At 42.2% G+C, this 18,484-nt stretch overlaps 1 protein-coding gene across 2 annotated transcripts in view; it reads left to right on the top strand.

Moving 5' to 3' along the window:
- The window catches only part of PTAR1 (protein prenyltransferase alpha subunit repeat containing 1), a 98,956-nt gene that overhangs the window by 55,297 nt on the left and 25,175 nt on the right, over positions 1-18,484 (top strand). For both annotated transcript variants that reach the window (XM_082254946.1, XM_082254947.1), the window contains 3 exons: positions 64-130; positions 4,903-5,007; positions 16,382-16,598. In XM_082254946.1, the coding sequence (XP_082111072.1) occupies positions 64-130; positions 4,903-5,007; positions 16,382-16,598 (389 nt within the window). The remainder of the gene's footprint in view (positions 1-63; positions 131-4,902; positions 5,008-16,381; positions 16,599-18,484) is intronic.

Below are 18,484 nucleotides of genomic sequence, written 5' to 3' on the forward strand. Positions count from 1 at the left end.
TACAGATGTATTCATATATGTATACTGGATTAGTGATGCAGTGTTTCCTTTCCTGTCTTGTAGAGCTGATTGACGTAACCTGCACACTACTGCTTCTAAATCCAGATTTCACCACAGCTTGGAATGTAAGGTTAGTACTACACTTGAGACTTGCACCCTTTCCTCTACTATCCTTCTCTATAGGAGTACACTTGTTAAATTTATATTGGTTTACAATTCATAGGAACACTGGTTACCCAGTATAAATATTTCATTCGCGTTTCTCTTTTTATTAGACAGAACTTGGGCACACGTCATAATGGATTACTCATTGACAGGATGCTATTAGATAATCTTAAAGGACACCAAGCATATAATTTTTTGGTTTTTTAGCTAAACATTTTCCTATATAAGCAGAGTATATACCCTTATAGTTCTAGTAGTATTGATTAACTTTCAGAATTTCATGCAAAAGTTGTGGACCTTTCAGATTTTGCTTTAGTTTGTGTATTTTGCATTCCTAACTTAAGCCTTATGCACACACAGGCTTTTTTTTTGCCTGCTGCTATCGAAAATTAAGAGGTTACTAAAGTTTCCAAATTTCTCGTACAACAGAGCAAAACTTTGTAAGTGATTTTGTTTACGGACATGCATGGTCTTGGTCACACTTGTTTTTTTTTTTTTTTTCTTTTGGGGACAAATACTGCACTAAATAAACAGAAGTCGTTTGTTCTGGTATCCCACAAAAAAAAATTCCGTGCTTGTTCTTCCAGATAATTTCACATGAACTGTCGTGATCAGCTTTCGAAAGCTGTGTACGAACGATCAGATTATTGTGCGATTGCTTCGAAAGCGGTATTTTTTGTCCAATTTTCTCATTGTGTTATAAGCCTAATACACATTATTAGAAAATTAGATGAAAATCTCCATATTCGGATCAATCATTAATTTCCCTGTTCATTTCTATACTGCTTTCGAAAGTCAATGTGAAGTGTTCAGATGAACATTTTCGAAGGAACATTTTTCACATTACCGGTAGATACCAGAAAGACTGATTTTCGTTCATTTACTATATTATTCGTACTTAACCACTTAAGCCCCGGAAGATTTTACCTCCTTCCTGACCAGGGGGTATTTTGCGATTCGGCACTGCGTGAATTTAACGGACAATTGCGCGGTTGTGCGACACTGTATCTAAACGAATTTGGCGTCCTTTTTTTCCCACAAACAGAGCTCACATTTTTTTATATGAAATTCCCCCCAAAAAAATTTAAAAATCAAAATTTTTTAACATTTTCGGCCAATTAGTTTTATGCTACCTATGTTTGGTAAAAAAAATCGCAAAAAGCGTATTTTGATTGGTTTGCGCAAAAGTTATCGAGTTTACTAACCAAGGGAAATATTTTTGTCATTTTTGTTGTGTTTTTTTAACGCGTAATGGCGGCGATCTGCGATTTTTTTTTTTTTTTTTTTTTTTTTTGCGGTACTGCGACATTGCGGCAGACAGATCGGACCCTTGAATGACATTTTTGACACTTTTGGGGGTACCAGTGACATTTCTACAGTTATCAGTGCCATACATATGCACGGTTACTGTAAAAATACACTGGCAGTGAAGGGGTTAACTTTTTTTGAAAGGGAGGGGCTATGTGTGTCCCTAGGGGCGTGCTTTCTACTGTGATTGGCTGTGGCTTCAGATGTATGAACAGTGATCAACGGTTCTACATAGTAGAACCGTATGATCATCCTTCATACACAGGGGAGAATGACAGGCAGCTTGTTTACACAAGCCGCCTGACTTTCTCCCTCTCCCCCGACGATCGCAGAGTGACCGGCGGACATCGGGTCCACCGGTCACACGCGCGGGGGGGTCCGTGACCACGCGGGAGCGCGCCTCAGGCGGCGCGCGCTCGCTCCCTAGACCCTCACAGGCTAGCGACGTAGACCTACGTCTCTTTGCCTGTGAGGGGCTGACCGCCGACGTAGATAGTCGTGCGGCGGTCGGGGAGTGGTTAAAAAATCGAATGAGCAAGACCGCGCATGGCCTGGAAGAAGATTTCAACAAAAATTTTTTTCTATAAATGCGAAAGAATTGTATAGAGAACAATGAAACAAATTTTTAAGGCAGTATAAGGATCTCTAATAGTCATAAGTAGAAATAATGGTAGCTATTAGCTAATATTATTATTCTTGCCATTTTTATTTTACACAATATAATTATTGTTTTTACTATGATTCATTTCTTTATTTTTTGGGGGGGAATAAAATGTTTCTATTCTATAATTTTTTGAGTTAAAAAAAAAACGCAGAGGTACAAAATTGCTCAAGTCTGATACTTTATACTTGCAACATACAGTATGTGTGAGCAGATTAAATGGCCATTACCAATGTGTACAGTGAGAAATAACATATGGTTATTAACAGTGTTAACATGGTAACGATGAGCATGGTGCTTGCAGTGCATGAAGCAACACAGATCACATATGCAATATACTCAATATGCTATACCAGGACACAGAATGATACAAGAGTGTTACAAGAGAAAAAAGACGGTAAAGGAGGTGTAGGTTCGAAAATGGGGGAATGGGAGGGAATTGGAGAAGCCGGCCAGGAGTGTTGGTACTTGACCGAGGTTCCCATACTTTACGAAATTTTGCCATGTTCCCTCGAGGTTTAGCAGTGAGTTTCTCATTAATTTAAAAAGAATTCCAGGAAATTTTATTTTCTCATGGAGTGAAGCTGTGCCCGCAGTGCATGGGTTAACTGCTCTATTTGCCTAGGAGGGAGGAGAGCAAAGTTATACTTGCCTAATCCGCCGATCCTTAAAGCATAAGACTGGTCCCTGGCGCTCCTATCCCCCACCCCACGCACGCTAGTTGTCTTGTGCGGTAAACGTGGGGTAGCACTATTTTGCAGAGGATCGGGTAAGTATAGGCTTTCTGTGCGCCCCTGGACAAAACGAGCAGTTAACCCATGCAGTCCGGGCTCAGCCCTACTTGATGGTATATCAGAGACGTGGGGATAATAGGGAATTAACCCTAAGAAAGCGTGAGGTTCATTGGATCCACTGTTTAGACACATTGTTCCCTAAGGGTTTAAACCTAGATTTTGATCTGTATTTATTTCTTTAGTTTTGGGTTAGCCTTTAGCTAGTATGCCAACTGTAATTTCATTTGGAATTTAACGTTCAACATCTTTATATGGTTTTATGATGGCTTCGATTGTATGTATCTTCTTGATAACCGGTGCTTTGCTGGGAGAATCCTCATGCAGTGTGGGGAATCAATTGCACTTGATAGTTCTTTGTTTGGATAATGTTTAGTACACTAATTGAAAAAAAATGCTGAATTATTCATTTATTTGTTGTTTAATTTCACATTGTCAAATTGATATAAATATCTCTGTTTACATCCATATGGTTGGATGTGTTCTGTTCTGAAAAAGGCTGTTATCACCATAGCCGGAAACTGTCAACTTTGAAGACTATGGAATACGTTGTATTGTTTTATTTTACATTAAATTTGAAGCGCCACAATCCCTTTGCATATATATATATATATATATATATATATATATATATATATATATATTATTACACACACTATATTACCAAAAGTTTTGGGAAGCCTGCCTTTATACGTACAAGATCTTTAATGGCATTCCTGTTTTCATCCGTAGGGTTCAATATGTAGCCTGGCCTGCACAGAGTCCTGACTTTAACCCGATAGGGATGAATTAGAGTGGAGATTGCAAGCCAGGCCTTCTCAAACACAATGCCTCCTGCGTTCAGAAAAGTAACCTCTCCAGATGGGTATGCTTATATCTCCATCTTGCTTTAATGCAGATAACCACAGTCTTGCTGCCCTCAAAGACTTGGGAAAGTCTAAGACACTGAAACCATACAAAAACATGGCGCACCGACCTAGTGCCTTATCCTGAGACAAAAAAAAATTTATTAAATTAAAAACATGGTAGGTATTATACTCAGAGTTGCTATTGTTAAAAGCCTATCACAAATCCCAGCATAGTTCCATCCAAATTTCAATAACACGTACAACAGAAATTGAAGATCCCATTGGCTGACGCGTTTGGAGAATTTCCTCTTCTTCAGAGAGACACTCCTAAACCTTGTGGACAGCCTTCCCAGAAGAGTTGAAGCTGGTATAGCTGCAAAGGGTGGGCCAACTCAATATTGAACCCTATAGACTAAGACTGGCATGCCATTATTGTTCATGTGCGTGTAAAGGCAGGCATTCCAATACTTTTGGTAATCTAGTGTATATTCTATCTATATATACATATCACTGTTGAACTGGCTGAAGCCTACTGAGCACTTTAATGTCTTGGGTTGTGTCGGCAACAGGATCGGCATACGGGAAATAAGGGGTTCCTATATGTGCCAGCCACTGAGTAAAAGTTATTTTGCAAGGAAAGTAAATGTTTAGCACAAAAAGGGTTGCTGTTTCTCTAAAATTTGTATGGGTTTTTATAGAATAGTTTATCTACAAATTGCGCTTAGTAACTGATCATATTTCCTTTCAATATGAGCTGCAGAGCTAATGAAGCAGCGCAGTCAGAAAGAACTGGCTGACTGACAACAGGATAATAATGTGTACTGGCAGATTACTCCCATGTGAATATATTTGATTCTATTGGAAATATGTGAAAAGATGCCGCAAATGCTGCTGATATGGCAGCTAGTCATTACTTGCTATTTTTCATGCAGCGTCTTTATTTTTAGGACTTGCTAATTGTCAGTCCTTGGTTTGCTAATGATGCCTTTTTTTAATCTTTTCTTTAATAAAAAGTCTTGATAATGTGGTTCTAAAAGCTAGTTTTTCCTGTTTTTCATGGTCTATAATAAAAGTCTTGGCAGTGTGACTACGCTTTTTACTCAAATGAGTTTTGCCTTTCTCTCAACAGGAAAGAACTGATCCAGTCTGGAGTCCTAAACCCTGTCAAAGATTTGCAGTTGGGAAAACTGGCTTTGACTAAGTTTCCTAAAAGTCCAGAAACATGGATTCACAGGTCTGTATTTGAAATTATTTGAATCTAAAATGCAAATATTAACAAGGGACCTTTGAGATCATAACATCCAGTTTTTCAGATATCCCTTTTGTTTTAAATTAGGAAATTGTCAAGAAAGCTGTAAGCTGCTCACCTCAATAACAATAATGGGACAATAGAATGATTGTGGCAGAATGCTTATGTGACCACTACTGGAGTATTGATTTCATGGTCTCTGATGAAATAGGACAGAGTTGCTGGCTAGGATCACGTGAGCAATAACCACGTGTTTACTTCTAAAGGTGACCTGCAGTCCTAAATTTAAACGGCAAAAAAAAAAATTGCTGTTTCTTTCATATTAATTGAGTAGCGAAGCATTGTTACTTCAGTATAGGTCTGCTTTTTTTTAAGCACTGGACTATATCTGTATTTTAGATAACCTTCACTATTTATTTAATAAGTAGTCTTTGCACTTAGTAGGCTGTAAATCATGGCACTTCTTTTTACAAATGCTGGAGGTGTATTGTTGAGCAGAGGCATATTATTCCTATGTGTTCTTAAATTGTTATAACAGTGGCTGGATCTCTGCTAGCATGGTAGCTTCTGGAACAGACTGGGCAAACAACAAACGAAGACGTAATTCGTACTTATGTGCACAGTTTCATTACTCTAAACCAGGGGTCTTCAAACTATGGCCCTTCAGTTCAGAAATTACAATTACTATCATGCCTTGTCATGTCTGTGAATGACAGAGTTTCTCTGTCGCGCATTGACAGACGCAGGACTGATATCTTGATATGGGATGCCCAAACGGATTGCTAGGCGCTACCCGTTTGAAGAGTCCCTCCTTAAAAAATGGACGGTGCCACCTTCGGTGGATCCGCTGGTTTCCTACCATTGCTCTGGTTTCACAGACGTTGACGGAATGGGCCAAGCTGTTACGCCATGATCTGGAGGGGAGAAGTCTCCCCCCTGCCGTGGCGGAGTTGCTGGAGCAAATGGTGCAGGGGCTACAGTTTGTTTGTGACGCCACACTGGACGCTGCTCCATTGCTGGGGCATGTGTCGATCTTGACGGTGGTCCTCCGGCGCATGCTATGGTTGAAGTGCTGGTCGGAGGATCAGGCTTCCAAAAAAGCCTTGACTGATCTCCCTTTTCAGGGGGATCGCCTGTTTGGTGCTACCTTGGATGAGATTATCAAGGATCTCACTGGGGGCAAGAGCACCTTTCTACCACAGGCTAATAAGGGTAAGGAACCTCGTCGCAGACAGGGACCTTCCTTTTCAGCTCACAAGAAGTTTTTTCGCTCTTCCGGGGCGGGCGACAAGGCAAAGCCCTCCAAAGCCCCCCCCCGGGGGGGTTTCAAGAGACCCTGGTCTGGTAAGCAAAAATACGGTCCTTCCAGACCTGAGGATAAGACCGCTTCAGCCTGAAGGTGCGCCCCCACCCATATCAGGGGTGGGGGGTTGTCTTCGCCGGTTCACGGACCCATGGCTCTCCAGGATTCAAGACAAATGGGTTCACAAGGTCATTCGGTCAGGATACAAGATCGAGTTTCGATCGCTTCCACCGGTGCGGTTCTTCCCTTCCAATATGCGACTGTCCCCGAATCGCCTAACGGCTCTGTTGGGGGCAGTGCAGGAATTGATGCAACAAGGAGTGGAGTCCATTCGCACAGTGGTGGCCTCCCTGCATCAGGGGGATTTTCTGGCATCCATAGACATCAAGGATGCCTATCTTCATGTTCCCATTAACGCAGGACACCAGCGGTTTCTGCGCTTTGCTGTGGGAGAGGACCATTATCAGTTTTTGGTCTCGCTTCTGCTCCCCGAGTTTTCACAAAGGTTTTGGCCCCAGTTCTAGTGCTGTTGCGGCTGCGGGGCATATCGGTCCTGGGCTACCTGGACGACCTCCTCCTTGGTACGGAGTCTCCGCAGGCTCAGTTTCATACGCGGACTCTCCAAAAGGAGATTCTTCTCAAATGGAACTGGAATCTCGATTCCCTGGACAATCGGATCCGGCTGAGCGAGCGGACCAGGGAGTCTCTGGCTGCTCAGGGGCTCTGGTCCCTGGAAGAATCTAGGTAGCCGATAAATGTGTTGGAACTGAGAGCGATAAGGTTTTGCCTGGTTCACTGGATCGAGCATCTTCGGGGCTACCCGGTTCGGCCGTGGCTTATGTCCATCACCAGGGGGGCACCAAGAGTGTTCTGGCGGCTGTAGAAGTGGCCGGCATTCTTCATTGGGCGGAACGGTTTGTTCCGGCTCTTTCCGCAGTTCACATTCCGGGCATGGAAAATTGGCAGGCGGACTTTCTCAGCCGTCAGACCTTGGAACAAGGGGAATGGTCTCTTCATCCAGAGGTGTTTCGCCAGTTGTGCCTTCATTGGGGCACCCCGGACGTGGATCTGTTGGCATCTCAGCTCAACAGGAAGGTGCAGAGGTCCTCGGGCAGACGCGCTGGTTGCTCCGTGGGGGCAGTATCAGCTGCTGTATGCCTTTCCTCCTCTCAAGTTGCTGCCGAAACTTCTTCGCAGGATAAAGGCGGAGGGAATTCCAGTCATCCTTGTGGCTCCGGACTGGCCTCGTCGGGCCTGGTACGCCGACTTGGTCAGGCTGGTCGCGGACGCTCCTTGGTGACTTTCTCTCAGGGAGGATCTGCTGTCTCAGGGACCAATCTTCCATCCAGCTTTACGATCGCTGGCTTTGACGGCTTGGCTGTTGAGAGCCAGGTGCTGAAGGACAGGGGTTTGTCTGTTTCAGTTATTACTACTCTGATTAAAGCGAGGAAAGCGACTTCCAGAAAGATCTATCATCGCACATGGAAGTCTTATATTGCGTGGTGTGAGTCCCTCGGGGTTCCTCCACGTTCTTACTCAGTGGCTCGGATATTGGCCTTCCTGCAACGGGGGGTTGAGCAGAAGCTGGCCTTGAGCACTATCAAGGGTCAGGTTTCACCATTGGCAATCTTCTTCCAGAGGCCACTGGCTACTCATGCTTTGGTGCGGAACTTCATCCAGGGGGTGCGGCACCTGGCTCCTCCGGTGCGTGCGGCCTTGCCACCCTGGGATCTTAATTTGGTGTTGTCGGTTCTCCAGAAATCTCCCTTTGAAAATATTAGGGAGATTCCCTTGCTTACCTTATCCCAGAAGGTGGCCTTTTTGGTGGCTATCACTTCTGCACGCAGGGTGTCAGAACTGGCTGCGTTGTCCTGTCGTTCCCCCTATCTGGTGGTTCATAGGGATAAGGTGGTTCTTCGTCCGAATCCATCCTTTCTTCCTAAGGTGGTTTCCGACTTTCACTTGAATGAGGATATTGTGTTACCTTCCCTGTGTCCTAAGCCCAGTCATCCTCTGGAGTTTGCGTTACACTCCTTGGATGTGGTTCGGGCGATCAGGGTGTACTTGGCTACTACTGACTCTTTTCGTAAGGCTGATTCACTTTTTGTGATCACGGATGGCCCTAGAAAGGGGTTGCCTGCGTCTGCCGCGACTATCTCCAGATGGATCAGACAGACGGTGGTGCAGGCTTATTCTATTAAGGGTCGGGTTCCTCCGTTCCCTGTTAAGGCGCACTCTACTTGGGCTCTTAGTGCTTCCTGGGCCTTCCGCCATCCGGCGTCGGTGCTTCAGGTTTGCAAGGCGGCTACCTGGTCGTCGGTTCATACCTTTACAAAATTTTATAAGGTTGATGTGCTGGCATCCGCGGATGCCTCTTTTGGCCGCAAGGTTTTGCAGGCCGCTGTTTGAGGGGACCTTTGGTCTACCTCGGGGGTTTTGTTTTTTCAGGTGGGTCTCCTCTGCTTGGTTCAATGAGTCCTCTGTTCTTCTGGTTGGCTCTGTTTTGGCCTTCTGGATTGGATTTTATTTTTATTATCCCACCCCTCATTTATGGCACTGCTTTGGGACGTCCCTACGGATATCAAGATATCAGTCCTGCGTCTGTCAATGAGCGACAGAGAAAACTGGATTTTTGACTTACCGTAAAATCCTTTTCTCTTAAGCTCATTGACAGACGCAGTACCCGCCCCTGTATTTTGAGTTGGGTTGGTATGAGTCTCTGACACTGCTTTGTTACATAACTGACATCCTATGCAGGGAGAGAGAGGATATACCCCCTGGGACTGCCCATAGGTGGGGCCAAAACTTTTTTCCTGCCTAGTGTCCTACTCCTGTAGGGGGCAGTATAACCCTACGGATATCAAGATATCAGTCCTGCATCTGTCAATGAGCTTAAGAGAAAAGGATTTTACGGTAAGTCAAAAATCCAGTTTTTACAATGCCTCATGGGATGTGTAGTTCTGCAACAGCTTGAGGGCCGTAGTTTGAGGATCCCTGCTCTAAACCATCATTCAGCCCCTTTTTAAGTATCAAACAACAGGTTAGGTACCATCGCAGGGGCTGCTGTGTGCTAAAGTAGCAAGATTTTTAACTGGTGTGTATTTTTTACCTCGGTGTGCCTTTTTATAAAGTGAAAAGCCACATTTGTTACTACTAAACCTTTATGACCATTAATATCAGCAAGGACAGCCAGTGGAAAGTACAAGGCTAAACAACAATGTATATGACAAATACAATATGCAGCATAACTTTGTGAATTGAGCCAATGATCATTGATAAGCCCTGGTTCACACTATGAATCGCACAGAAATGCACAGCGCATTCTTGTGCAATTCGCATGCCTTTTAGTGCAGTGTGATTTGACCCCAATTATGGGCTCAAATCGCACTGCATTGTACCAGAAGTAGTGCATGTTCTACTTTTGGAACCACACTGCAACCAGATCGCATGCTTCTTTTGTACCAAATGATCTGGTGCAGGCAAACACTCTGCATTTGGAGTGTCGTTAACTTAACGTTGACACCCGCTGCATAGCGCAACTGCAGTACATTTCAAATGTGGTACGGGAAGCATGCATGGATCGCGTTTTTCCTGCACCACATTCCAGTGTGAACCAACTTTAACAGAACTCTGTAAAAGTTTTTTTTTTTTTTTTTTTTTTTACAATTTAGCTTGTCAGGGGGACAAAAATAATGAAGGCAACAGACCTTTTTGAATAACAAGAAAATACATATTCTTCTATAAGTCAAGATTCGTAAAGTCTTTTTTTTTTTTTACAACAAACTTATACTTACCTGCTCTGAAAAGTGGTTATGCACAGGGCAGCCCCGATCCTCCTCTTCTCGGTGCCCTGGCTGGCGATCCTGGCCCCTCCCTCCTTCCCTCACAGCAAACCGTTTGCTATGGGGGCACCGAGCTGAGCTGCAGCTCAATGTGTCCTTTCAGACACGGAGCGGCAGTTCCGACCCACCCCCCCCTCTCCTGATTGGCCAATTGCCATTGATCGACAGCAGTGGGAACCAATGGTGCCACTGCTGTGTCTCAGCCAATCAGGAGGAAGGGACTAGTGGACGTCACTGGATAGAGATGGGGCTCAGGTAAGCATTAGGGGGTGTTGGGGCTGTTAAACAAAGAATGCTTTTTATTTTATTGCATAGGCATATTTTATTGCATTGCATAAGCAGAGGCCTTGGGCAGTGTGGCCTAGAATAGAGGTAAGTATGTAGCATTTTCTTTCACAGGGTATGCTTTACTGGAAAAGGTTACTAAACCAACAAGGATTTCTTAACAGATCATGCTTCACTACTACATTGTGTTCTCGCAAACATTTCTTATGCAGTCTTGTTTTTCTGTAATATTGGCTTTTATAAGACAACATGGCTTATGTCTAGTGTGTATTTTTTTCATCTTCATAGTTGGTAAGGTTGAATAAAGACACTAGTCCATCCAGGGTGTGTGTGTGTGTGTCTGTTTCTGTGTCGATAATAATTTCCCATATCCCTATATATTGAGTTCGCTAAGATGCACTTCTAAGAGTCTTTTAAAACTATCAAAACTTCCTGCTGACACCACTGATCATGGAAGAAAGTTCCACATCCTTATTGACCTGACAGTGAAAAACTCCTACACAGCTTTAGGTTAACTAACAATACCAACGCTGGGATCACCATTGAGATATTTGTATATAACTCTCAGATCTCCTCTCAAGTGTCTCTTTTCCAGGGAGAATACATTTAGTGCTTGTAGTCATTCCTCGTAACTGAGGTCCTCCAGTTTCCTTATTGTTGCCCTTCTCCCACTTACCACTCCAGACCAGTCTGAGTACACATTATTTATCACCACCCTTTGGACACACCCCTGTAGCCAGTTTTCTATCCAAGAACAATCCTATGGTCTATACTTACAGACCTCAGTTTGTAGATTAAGCGTTTATGGGAAACTCTATCCAAGGCCTTTGCAAAATCCTGATACACAGGGCTTCACTTCTCTAGATAGCAGCTCACTTCCTCATAGAATGTTAACAGATTGGTTTGGCAAGAACGACCCTGTGTAAACCCATGCAGATTACTACTAATGATACTGTTTTCATCAACAAATTCTTCGATATTCTCCCTTATCATCCCCTCAAATAGTTTATATACTATTGATGTACTATGAATATTGATTCTTAGTTGATACATAATCCAAATAACCTTTTGCTTGTATGCACTAAACCTGCAGCTTACTAAATAAATGAACGTGCCTTATTCTGTAGGCCAGACATTTATTGATGCACATATTTTAAAGGCCAAGTCCGCCTTAAAAAAAAAAAAAAAAAAAAAAAAAATTCATTTTTTTGTGAATGAGCCTGCAAAGAACTGCAACCACGATAAGCAGATTATTGGTGAAATTTGCAAGCTCCTGCAGACTCTTATTGTGTCTTACCGTACAGACTATTAGTTATAAAACTGGATTTAAGGATCTTTGGACAAGTGCGGTAATCACATTGGGAACTACAAATCCATCTGTCGTTTTGGCAGACAGAACTTGTAGTTTATTCATTCATAGATGTGTCATCTCAAATCTGGTCCACTTGGCACCATGTTGCAAGTTACACCAATTACAATACCAGGTTAGAAAATGGGTATAACCTGCAACAGGGTCCTAAAGGTGGAATTAGTCTTTGACTTGAATCTGAGGCTTTTAGGGGCCCCTTTATCTAGTTGCATTCTGAAATAATTTCTCCTGGGAGATATGATGTTTAATGGCTTCCTGTCAAAGTCTTTCTGTGAGCTCATTTCATTTTTGGTGGGCCATGGTTGGATTAGCTGCTTCCCCGTGAGAGAACTTTCCATTTGATTTCCAAGGGAGATGTTATCTCTAGAAGACCTGCAGAAATCTGTATCCTAGGCATTTAAGCCTTATCTAGTTTTCTCTCTTCCCTTTTTTTCCCCACAGAAGTGAGGTTGATAGTATTCCAAGTTTCTAAGCACTGTAGGAAATAATTTAGATGATAGAAGTAAACGCTGAGATTTTATTGACCAGTGTAGCGGAAGTGAATGAATTAACTTTTCAAGGTTTCCTAGGGACTATTCACTGCAGAGAGGTCATTTATCAAACCCAGTGTATTTCCGATATAATGGTGTAGTGTGCTATGTGATAGATGTTAGGATTTTAGTATGATTTAAATGTGCACAACAAGATCGTTATGGTCAGTAAATCTACCTTTACCCATTGTATTGCAAACTGCATTTTTTTTTTTTTTTTTTTTTTTTTTTTTGCGAATCTGAAAAAAAATATGTATTTAACATAGAAAGATATTTGTTTATTTAACGTGTCCTTCTTTAACTGCAGAAATGTGACTTCTAGAGGAAAAGTTAATTCCCACTGTTGGGCTTCCTCTCTTCTGAGAATGTCTAATTTACTGTCTGATCTAGCCTAGATCCCTTACCTCCCTACATATCATTTTATGTAGTTATTGGGGCATTAGTAAAAGGGATATTACAGAGTGTCATCTGAGTGACCGCTCTGAGTCTGCTAGGGCTGCTGACATCACATCCAAGATGGCTGCAGCCTCGGGGCTTTTGGATGTCTACACAAGGAAGGCTTTTACAGGTAAATAGCATGCCTAAAGCTAAACTCGGGTGGGGAACCCTTGCAGTGGGACTATCCCACACTGCAAGGGTTAAATGCTCATTTATGCCTTGGGTATCAGTAAAATAGACCTGCCTAATACACCTTTCCTGCAGACTCCCTCTATGCTGTAAGTCCAGACGCTGTAGCCTCCTCTTCAAGGCATTTCAGCACTTGCAGGCACTCTGGCCACATCAAGTTTAATGAGGGGTCAATGTTAATGCAATATGCCCTGGGTTGTAAGTGAGGATGCTTAGGGATTGCCCACAAACCAGGGGTTGAGCCACAACTGAACATTAGCCTTAGGCAAGCTATAGATATTTTTTTTTTTTCCTGCAAGAAAATCGCTTGATATTCCCATCAACACAATCAGTGTTTAAAGGGAAATTGCTGGCGCAGAGCTATTGTGTTCTCATGGCGGTGGACTTGGAGAGCTGTCCCTGCCAGAAGAACACAGTGATTACTGCTAGTAGCTATAGCCGCTGGCAATAATCACATCCTAAAAATCAGACAGGCTGGTTGTACCCAAGTCAGGTACAGTTAGCGAGCCCATACATGGTTCGAAGCTCGGCTGTTTGCTTCTGAACCTACCAAGATTCAGTCTATGATTGGCTTTACCTGCAGTCTTGGACAGTTGTACGGGCTCTTTTGCCATACTTAAATTGCTTACTAGGATTTCACTGCACTCTGTGACCTTCTCAAAATGTGCATTAGAAGCTGCAGCAGATCAGATAGAGCTTGTCCCCTCTCCTGGCTAGGAGACATCCAGCATCATGTATTGGAGGCACAGCATCAGAGGTGGCTGTTACCTAGGCAGTTTGATTGATACATCCATCTTTCCTCCAAATTGACATCCACCAATCAAGAGATTTTGATATTTGTGTACTCCTCCCAAGAGCCAGGCAATTGCTTTCATCAGAGCTGAGGGCTATTAAGTGGATTACTGAAGTAGGGTGCTGTGCAGTTTTCAGGTACGGCACTCTGCAGAATCAGTAATGACCTCATAGGGAAGCACAGAGACCCAGTAATGACATAAAAAATGAAAATGTTTTGGCTACCAAATATAACAGCTAATATACAGTAGGATACATTTGCCACCTAAACTTTCTTTAAATATACTTCAAGTGAACTTACACTCCTAAATAATTGCATTACAGTAATCTCCTCCGCGCCTTACCTAAAAGGGTGACTTCTTTTTAACCTTCTTTTGTATATTGTTGATCTGTGTCTCACCCTCCCTCTATTCTCACATAGGCAAGAATGTTTTTAGCCTCCTGGGACATCTGGCTTAGATGTACCAGGAGGTTTACTGAGCTGAAATTACAAAATTGGGTTAGCCATAGGCATTCGATTACATTCTGAATCTGGGGGAGGTGGACCTGGTGGCACATAATTAGGGGTCTGCTGCCTGAACCTGGAAGAGACAGCTGGATCCAGATGAGGTTGGGACAGTAGATGGCGACACAGGACTTAATATGGAGTGGCGGATCACAGTGGGACAATGCTGGATTTGCTTGGCAGGTGAATATATGAATTCAAGATATTTCAGCAAACCAGATAAGAAGGGGTTATGCAAAATGAACCCCAGGTTGGTAAAGTGGATAAAAATAAGTTAACCAGCTTAGCGGTATTCCCGAGCGTGACTCGGGGTAGATTTTCCATGCTATTATCGGTATCCCCGAGTCACGCTCGGGGTAGATGTGCAGAGCGAGCAGCGGTGTCTCTTACCTTCTCCTGGCGATCCAGCGATGATCTCCCATTGCTGTGATTGCCAGCCGAGATCTCCGCCGCTCGTCCGTCGGTATGAGGACTTCCTGGTTCCGTTCCCTGCAGCAGCAATGCTGCATGGGAGCGGAATTAGGGAGGGAAATTCAAACGTTGCACAAAACACAAACACATAACATTTAAATTATATATATATATATATATATATATATATATATATATATATATATATACACACACACACACACACACACACACACACACACACTCAAACACACACACACACACACACACACACACACACACACACTCAAACACACACACACACACACACACACACACACACACACATATATATATATATAACGCATGAATTGTAATCTAATCAATAATATAATTTTATAATATATATATATTCTATTATATAATAAAATTATATTATTGATTAGATTATAATTCATGCGTTTGTGTTTCAAATTTATCACATCTGGGATGTCTACTAGAGTCTTGTTTTGGTCAGGTTTAAGTCAGTAATTACTAAGAATTGTAGGCCTATAATACATAACGCCAAATTTCCATGCAAAAAATTGTACCGCTTTTGGTACAGAATTCCTGACATAATCATACCGCCAGGGAGGTTAATATACAGATATACACTATATTGTCAAAAGTATTGGGATGCCTGCCTTAACACGTACATGAACTTTAATGGCCTGCACAGAATATTGACCTTAACCTGATAGAAGACCTTTGGGATGAATTAGAGAGACTGCGAGCCAGGCCTTCTTGTCCAACACCAATGCCTGACCTCACAAATGCGCTTCAGGAAGAATGGTCAAATATTCCCATAGACACACTCCTAAACCTTGTGGACAGCCTTCCCAGAAGAGTTGAAGCAGTTATTGCTGCAAAGGGTGGGCCAACTCGATATTGAACCCTACGGACTGAGACTGGGATGCCAGTAAAGTTCATGTGCGTGTAAAGGCAGGCATCCCAATACTTTTGACAACATGGTGTATGTAGTATAGTGTTACTAAACTCACAACAGTAAAATCAGTGTGTATTTGCAGTAAAGCATGCTTGTTATACTCACTGTGGAACCTAAGGGAGTAATCCTCTGCATTGTGTAAGAAGGCGGTTTGATCCTGCATGCACAGATTCTCCTCTTCTTTCACTAACTCCAGAACATGTTTGGATAAGACAGAGCCTTTGGAGTCAGGCTGCACATGCTCAGTTTGGTGTGTATTGCTATGGTTTTTTTTTTTTCTTTCATGGGAGAATGCATGTGATCAGCACAGGGCCAATCAGCACTGTCCCGACAGAGGGTCAGGGGTCCTGAATCCTGATAGGACAGCTCAGTGCAGTATGAAAACTCCTCTTACAAGCTTTACCAGGAACTAATAGAAGTCACAAGACTGCTATATACTGCTGATGAGAAAAGGTATTTTGCAGTTTGTATTTACTAAAATAATTGCATTTCTATGATCTGTGTACTGTGAGAGACTAGATATAGTGAACGCAGGGTCCTGGGTTTAGTAACACTTTAAGGTTATTTGAAGATGGAAAAATAACTTTCTCAAGGCACTATTATTTTTCTTATTTTTATAGTTAGGTTTTCCTCTTTATATTATATTTATTATTACGCAGCACTTTACATATATATAATGTACAGTCACATCAGTTAGATGATTTTTTTTAAATTTTCTAATGTGTTTACAGGAGGTGGGTTCTACAGCGTCTTCTTCTCCAGGAGCACATTTCACCCTCCGTCACATCTAAAGAGGGAGCCTCTCCTACTCTGACAGAGCAGGTTCAGGGAATTATACAAGAAGAGATGAATGTCTGCGGGGAAGCTGCTGGAAGGTACCCAAGTAACTACAATTCCTGGTCCCATCGTATCTGGGTTCTACAGCACCTGGGAAAGCTAAATATTAAGGTATGGGCCGATAATGCAAACCCAAAATATGTACAGTATTTAATGATTAAAAATGACTGCACAAAAAAATCAGACATACTTGTATGGAATGTTGCCCGCAACTTTATTTGTGAATTTGTAATATTTTTAATTGATCAGAGAACTATGTACGATCATATTTAAATTTTGTAAATTAAACTGGTCATTGTAGTGCCACGTTTCTTGTATAATGGATACGTATCTTATACCCAATCTAAGGCATGATTTAATCTGGCATTTTTTTTAGTATAGTAGTGAAAGACCTCTAGTTGCTATGCACAACACTATTAGATTCACATATCTTTCATATCATGCAGTCATAATTGTTTTTCATGAAGATCTGTGTTAAAGTGCAACCCCATCTTTCACAAAAATGTGATATTTTCAGAAGAGTCTGAGTTTTTTTTTTGTGTTTTTATTGTATTTGTTGTTGTATTCTGGTATTTACACTAATTTAGATGTTTTGGCTGTATTCTCTCTTCTTTTTTTAGGCTTCTTTCCCCGTTTTTAACTTGGTGTAACGTCCAGTAACTTCTGTATTAAGAGTGTCTCCATTCTTGATGAAGGAGCACAGGGGACACCTTGGAACAGCAGCATTGCTAATCTGGGGGAAGGGGAGTGTTTATATATATATATATATATATATATATATATATACTTGCAGATTTAAGCAGCCCATACATGTGTCATTTTTGTTTCACCAGCGGGTTAAATGAACAAAAATGACGCGATTCCCTCATCCGCACAATCTAGGTGGATGGGGGAATACTCCCCACTGATCCCTTGTGTTCTGACAGCGGTGAGACTTCCCCACCATCAGAATACACTGATCAGCTGTGTCGGCTATAGCCAGCCACGCTGATCATGCTGAAGTTTTCCAACAGGCTGGTTGTACAGTCGATCAGTAGATTTACTTTTGTTCAACCAGTCTGCCCCAGACATGCTTTAGATACACTAACACATTGAGTCCAGACTCCAGCTCACACTGCAGCAAGAGTTTTTTTGTATAGCATAGGGAAGGGTTAACACCCCTGTAACATTTGTTTTGCTGTCTGTGCCCCTGTTCAGTAGATTTCACCTCACTTTCTGTCCTTATAACAATTGTATTTTGAACATTTTGGATTGTTGTGGAAACAAGGATTGGTGATAAAGCTTCAGTGGAGACACCTTTTTTCCCATGAGAACTCTTCCAGGAGTGAATTTCCCTTCCTAGGTGGAGATTTCTCCTCACTTCCTGTTGTCTCCCTCCATTTGTAAGTGGGAGTGGTTTGTAAGTCAGATGTTTGTAACCCGGGGACCGCCTGTATGCAGTTCATAAAATGCCCATAGTCTGAACACACATGCACTTTTAAGTATACTGCTGATTAGTTTGACTTAGTTTAAAGATTATTTGCAAAAATAAATATTGGGGTCAATTTGTGCAGCTGCTACATATAGTCATAGCAATAGGTTTTCCTTGCTGGGGTAATGGACCAGTTTCCAATGGATAGTGTTAAACTGAGCTGACACATCATTTTTTTTCCTCTTTGTACTAGTGCTTTGCAGTTCTAAGGAAATGCTAGCTCACTTCTCTTTGTCCTGGGAAATTAAAATTGTCTTCTATTAAACCATTGCTTCTCATACTGGGGCAAATCTCTCGGGATCTTTGAAGGTTCCCTATCTAACAGTTAAAATAGATTGGCAATATTCTATAGCAAAAAAGAGGAAAAAAATGTTTGTTGCGTAGAGATGAAAGTGGTGTGAATTGTTTGTTTCCCTCCCTTTGGGAAACTTGTCTAGGATCAGAGACATGGCACATTTTATTCTGAAAATCCCACTGGAGCTTCACAGTGGCACAGGATTGTTTCAGATATTTCTGATGAGCTGTC

This window comes from Pelophylax lessonae (assembly GCF_965119305.1).
Source record: "Pelophylax lessonae genome assembly, chromosome: 1".
In the NCBI taxonomy this organism is placed as follows: Eukaryota; Metazoa; Chordata; class Amphibia; order Anura; family Ranidae; genus Pelophylax; species Pelophylax lessonae.